Source organism: Teleopsis dalmanni, chromosome X (assembly GCF_002237135.1).
Source record: "Teleopsis dalmanni isolate 2A chromosome X, ASM223713v2, whole genome shotgun sequence".
Taxonomy (NCBI): domain Eukaryota; kingdom Metazoa; phylum Arthropoda; class Insecta; order Diptera; family Diopsidae; genus Teleopsis; species Teleopsis dalmanni.
The window spans coordinates 83755369-83761832 of record NC_051848.1 but is presented as its reverse complement, the minus strand read 5'-3'; the positions used below and the strand labels follow the sequence as shown (position 1 = coordinate 83761832).

General features: G+C 31.1%; 1 protein-coding gene across 1 annotated transcript; it reads right to left on the bottom strand.

Moving 5' to 3' along the window:
• Window positions 1-587: 587 nt before the first annotated feature.
• On the bottom strand, window positions 588-6002 carry LOC119687282. Its single transcript, XM_038101543.1, has 2 exons — window positions 5370-6002; window positions 588-2444 (listed from the first exon to the last, which is right to left on the bottom strand). Exon 2 carries the CDS (start codon window positions 2305-2307, stop codon window positions 646-648), a length of 1662 nt encoding a protein of 553 aa, XP_037957471.1. The 5' UTR covers window positions 2308-2444; window positions 5370-6002; the 3' UTR covers window positions 588-645.
• Between the last annotated feature and the right edge of the window lie 462 nt (window positions 6003-6464).

Sequence of the window (6464 nt, the reverse complement as noted above, 5' to 3'; positions counted from 1 at the left end):
AAAACAACACTTCTCATATGTCTTAAAAATACGATTGTATTGAAAATATCTTAAAAAAGATATCCTTAAAAAACTTAAAAATAGATATGAATATAAGTATATATACAAATATTATAAATATACAAATGATAATAATAACATAATATAAAAATAAAAGTAAAAGTAATAGAACACAACATTAGTCAAAATATTGATATCTCGGAACCACGGAATCCACCGCTATCCAAGAACAAAAGTCATAACCAACACTAATCCATACTAACATAAGTCAATACATAAATAAAAAATACCTAATAAATTATAACAAATTCAAATAAATTGAATAATAAATCATTCAATGGGCCGGCAAAACCTTAAAATATATACAAAAAGAGATGTTTTTGTTCAACAGGCGAATAGGTATTACATTTGCCAAATTCTCTATTTAAACTTTTTAAACAAATTTATTTTAACATATTTAATACACTAATTTTTACATTATTATTTAGTTAAGTAAATTAAAATAAAAATTTTGAAAAATAAATTATAGTTCTATATATATAAATAAATTAGGAAAAAATTTTTAATAATTACTAAGTATTCGATTATTTTATAAATTTAATATTAAATCAAAAAAAACAAAACAACCATATTTTCAAAACTGAATTACAAATCATAATCGTCAAGTGGTTCGTCCTTTATCCACAGGAAATTATCCGCTCTTATAATACCAGCAAATTCGTCGTCAGAATCATTGTTGTCAGATGGTGGTTGTGGTGCATTTTGTCTTAAGAGGCTAGGACTGAAATTATTAATTGCTCTAGAATTATTTGCATGTACCGTACAAATTGGTAGAGCAGATTTTTGAATTGGTGCCATAGCAGGCGTAGCAATAACCATAGATAAAGTACCAATAACAGCAACAGATGAATAAGGCGAAGACTTAGAAGTTGTAGCGAAAGTAGATGCAGTAATATTTGCAGTAGTATTGACAGTTGTATTTGAAGCATGCAAAGCAATCAGATTGGAAGAGTTTCCTGGACTGTTTACTATAGAAGCAGCATTTGCTGTAACTGCTGCATTATTGACTATATTATTCTTGGGGATAATTTGAAAAATTAGACGATTCACACCCTTTACTTTTTGCCAAACAGTGTATGACACTCCTGGTACGAGTCTGAATCCTGGTCTAGGTTTAGCTTCTGGCCCAGTACTATGTTCTTTTGGTTTTCGAACAACGATTACAGGTACTGAATCCGATTTATTTTCAACTGTTTTCTCATCATCTTTTTTGCTTTGCGGACTCTCAATTACAGAGTCATTAAAGTCTTTACAGTCATTTAAATTCGTATTTGTTGCAGACACTGTAGTTAGTGTTTTACTATGCATAGTATTGCTGGTCTGGGTCTGGACCTTGGTCCAGTACTGCGAAACTCTATCAGAAACACTGGGGACGAATTTGTTAAAACGACTGTTAGCAAGTCTAACTGATGGAACAGCACTAACTCGACACCGACTAATTGCATTCTGAGAAAGTAACTTCGATGCTGCACTGGTTGTAGACGTTTTAGCCACACAGCTTGATGCTGCACAATTAATAGTACGTATGTTTGTATTAGAAGCATGCAAAGTAATCAGATTGGAAGAGTTTACTGAACTATTAACGATAGAAGTAGCATTTGCTGTAACTGCTGCATTATTGACCATATTATTCTTGGGGATAATTCGATATATGGGACCACACACACCATTTACTTTTCCCGAAACTGTATATGGTACTCTTGTTGCGAGTCTGGCTCCTGGTCCGAGTTTGGTTTCTGGTTGACTACTGTGTCCTATAGGTTTTCGAACAACGATTACGGGTACTGAATTCGATTTATTTTCAACTGTTCGGTTCTCTTCATATTTTTTGCTTTGCGGACTTTCAATTACAGAGTCATTGAAGTCTCTACAGTCATCTAAAGTCGTAACTATAGCTTTAAAAATATTTTGAATTAACACGATACGCTGTCGTTTATTCATTGCCTTAATATATTGTTTATATATTTCTAAATATTTGTCTTCTTTCGATCTATTCGTATCAAATTGTACAGATTTCTCACACATAATTGGTTTAAGTGTATTTAATTGTAATTGTGTTCGCTTTGCAAGGCTTGTATCGGTTTGAACTTTTGCAAACTTAGCCGGTGGTGTTCCTTCGCCTTCAGATTCTAAAGCTTGAAGATCTGCATTAGTTTTTGTGTTTGAATGATCTTCATTTAAAAATGAAGGCCCGTCAATTATTTTCAGTTTTCTTGGCATCTTTTTTTTTTTTTGTGGCATCTTCATTATCAAATCGTTCTATATAATCGATATCATTATTTGTTTGTGCATGAGGAACTAATAATTCAACAAGATCAGCTAAATAATTCTCCCTATACGAGTTGACGTACGTTTCGATTTCGACCGAATTTTACAAATATTGACTGAAATAATGAAAATAACAATATTAATGAAATTCAATACATAATATAAATAAAACTAAAATCTGTAAAGGAAATTGACGTCTTTTAGTCTTTTTAACATTTATTAAAATAAAACATGAAAAGAATTGAAGTAAACCGGAATATATGTACATAAACAAACTATTTTAATTTCACTTAATAATTAATTTAACAAACTTACTTAACACTGTATAACTTTCATTTGTGAGTGAATACGATATTGGCATAAGCCTTATTTCTGAGTGACTGAGTGACAGTAGAATAGATATATCAAAAAATGCTGACTTAAAATCATGTTCGTGAAGAAATGAGTGGAATTGAGTGGAAGATAAATCAGTTTAAAGGAGCTTTGTTAAATGGATCGGAAAAGTGTTAAAAGTGTTATGGCTTGACAAACTCCTTCTTACTGTGCGAAAGTAATCTGCCCAATATGGAGAGAAATATTATTAATTGGTGGATCGAATGGAACTAACAGAAAAGAAAAACTTTCTATGAAAAATTATTACACAAAATCAAAAACAACTTCTTTTGAACTACCAACGAAATGAAGTATGTTGGTCATGGCACTCTGCTATGCAAAAAACCTTACGTACACAGAGTTAATATCCAACCCAATTCATATTTACAACTAAAAACTTAAAGTTTTTTGTGGAAGAAGACTGAAGTATGTAGTCACATTATATATTTGCTCTTAGAACAGCTCCAATAAGAAATGTAAGTGAAACATGGAAGAATTGAGAAACACCTTAAGAATACATCCTAATAAAATAAACGTAAGAGACTTTTTCTTGCCTTCAATGGCAAGGTTGTACAACACCAACAACTACAGAAGATTAACATAAATAGTTAATGACCATAAATTCACATATTATTTTTAAGATATATAAGAAAATTTGATCCTGGCTTTCAGATGACATCATTTTCTGCAACAAAAATCTGTCAAAATAATGACAATCACGATTTCAACAGTACTTTCGAAATGCAATGGCATTTATATCATTGACATTGAGATACTCCTACTTCCAAAGTCAAATAAAAATAGAAAGTTCTTGCCAATTTATTTGAGGGGAAACGAAGAACAGCAAGTTAATGTTTGTAGAAAGGGCCATTGTTAGATTTGAAAAATTTTATTGAATGCAAAAGGTCGATTAACTCAGACTTTCCAAAACGCTTCGGAAAGACAGCAAAACGATAATTAAATGGTCGCAATCGTATTGTCGTGAATGTTGTGTACAACTACTTAGAAAAAGAAGTTGGTGCAAACATTTTAGTTCAATTGATGTATATATTGGTGAACACAACACAAAAATTGCAGATTATCCTAAAAATGTTCAATATGGCAACAAAATTTGGCAAATTTAGAGTAAATTTAGATTAAGTCCAAATTCAACAGATACAAACGCCATTAGATAGAACACTCAAAGACTTAACTGAAAATGATGCACTATTCGGAGATGCATCAATTTTGCTTTAAGATGATTTTCAACAAACTGACAGCAACACCACGTCCGACATTCATAGATGAAAAAACAAAACTACAAATATAGTTAGCCTTATGTTAAATGGAAACCTTTGTTGTAACTGAAATTCGAGCTGAGCTGGTTCGAAAGGGGTTCAGGACAACATCTTAGAGATATAGTTATGCATAAGTTTAAGGTGAAGCATTAGTTTATTTATACGCACATGAAAACGCAACCGTGGATCGACCAGTGTATAATAAACGAACTTTATTAATATTAAATAAAGGACAATTAAATAAATAACATAAAGCATGCTAATATGAAACTGTCTTCCACTTAAGACCTGCAATATAAATACTCAAGAGCACTGAAGGAAGTACTATAGTTCAGACGTTTTTCTAAAGTTTTTACATAATTTTAGGCGAGTTCTCATAGAAATTGCCATTATTCGCATGTTTCACTTAAATTTCAGATTGCAGCTGCCCTAATTGCACATATGTGGAATGTGAATGCACCCAACTCCCGTAAGAAACATTAAATTAGAATGTTAAAAGTATATAACATTACTCAGCCAGAACTCACTGCTCCATGTTAATTCCATGTTTTTTTTTCTAATATAATGCAGTGATTGTCAAGATGGTCAAATCCACGTGTGAAGATAACCAACTATTTAAGTAAATAAAAACAAATACAATTGCTACAGATAAACATGGTGGTGGCGGTATGCTGTTACTGGAGGTGATTGGTGGCATCCTGTTATGTTGTTAGAATTATGGAAACGAAAGTTTATTTAAAATTTTTGAAGTAAACCAGAACGAAAATACTGAACGATCTTAACATTTTGATCTTAATTTATTACCAATAACACCCCAAACATACTACAATGGTCGTGAAAGAGTGGGTGCCGCAGAACATGTTTTGAGAACTGCAAACCGTTCATCCAATCATCAGACAAGGATCCGATTGTGCATTTATTGAATTTGTTAAAAGAAATTATGATATAGACAATAGACAAGCAAGCCTTCAATTGCTTGAAGGAAGAAAGACCAATATTGTTACAGAGGTAACTCTAAATCTTCTTACTCCTATGCTCTGCAAATTGACAGATATTATCAAACAAAAATTAGTATCAACTCATTATGAAAAATATGTATTTTGTCTTAAGTATAACTTTTGAAACGCTGACTGTGTCAATATTTTCTCAAAGTAAATTTGTTTTTTTTTAATTCTGCGTGAACACAACTAATTATCGAAGGTATACTAATAAACTATATAAATAATCAATTAGCTATCACAAGTTATTGTTTGATTGAGATTGTGTTTGTGTTTGTGTTTGTGATTGTCATGTGAAAAGTTTGCAATTTTAAATCTAATTAAATCGGGGATCAAGCAATCTCCAAATATAGTTTCACAAACTTATAAATATGCAATTTAATTTTTAATTTACCTCATGTTTATGTTCTTCACTTATATCAAAGGATTTTTGCATTTCAAAAACAATAAAAATAAACTTTAATTTCAAAGGTGTTGGCTTGAAAACCACCAACTGCTGATGCGTTTTTTCATTTCCATTTTTGTAGAAAGCATCCTGTCTTGAACAAACAATCCATGTAAAATATTGTTTTTTGAAGGTTTTTTATTCATGAACGCATACACTTATTGCATAGTATTGAAGACCAGTAACCAACCACAATTATTGCTTAATTACTAATAAGAAATCCATACCCGTTTCTTGGAATTCAACTGCTATTGCAGCCCAAGCCTCCTTATTCCGTGCTTTTGTTATAAACTTTATGTCCGTGATCGTACACGACAGCTAACTTTCGAACCGAACTTTCGACCGACAAAGTATTGCAATTTATTCCTATTTGTGATATTTTCTAATACTTTCACTTCAAATAATAAACTATGTTACAGCAAATTGAGTTCCTACACACCTCTTATAAAGCGTCTTTGCCTGACGCTTTGCAGCAAATTGCTGAACTATAGTTGACATTTACCTGTGATGCAGTGATGGAAAACGCAAAAACAAGAAAGTGCACATTGCTGAATCAAGTTTACACAAATGACATTATTTACACAAATGAATATGTGAAACATAAACAAAACACAAATAAATTTATATATTATTTGTACGTATGTATAGAAATTAATACTGTATTATAAATATTTGAACGCTTTTTAATAGTGTTCAATAAATATAAATCATAAAAAAATTTATTGTAATGGCGCTTCAATTGGTAAATCTGGTGTTACTTTTTTAATCGAGATTCACTCTTGGTTTAAGGTTTAATTTTCATTTTTGATTAGTTAATCTGCATAACACTCGAGATTAATGCGCAGCACTCGAGATTAACTCGAATATGACAGTCTAGATATTTTGCCAGAGTAGCACGATTACCCCGAAATTAACAGCTGTTTAATGTGACTTGACAAATAATGTATGATGTGATCGATATATGTATTTATGAAAAATAAAAATGTCTACTAACACTACTTAAAAAAATGTTAGAATACCTTAAAAATGTTCGATTGAACAACA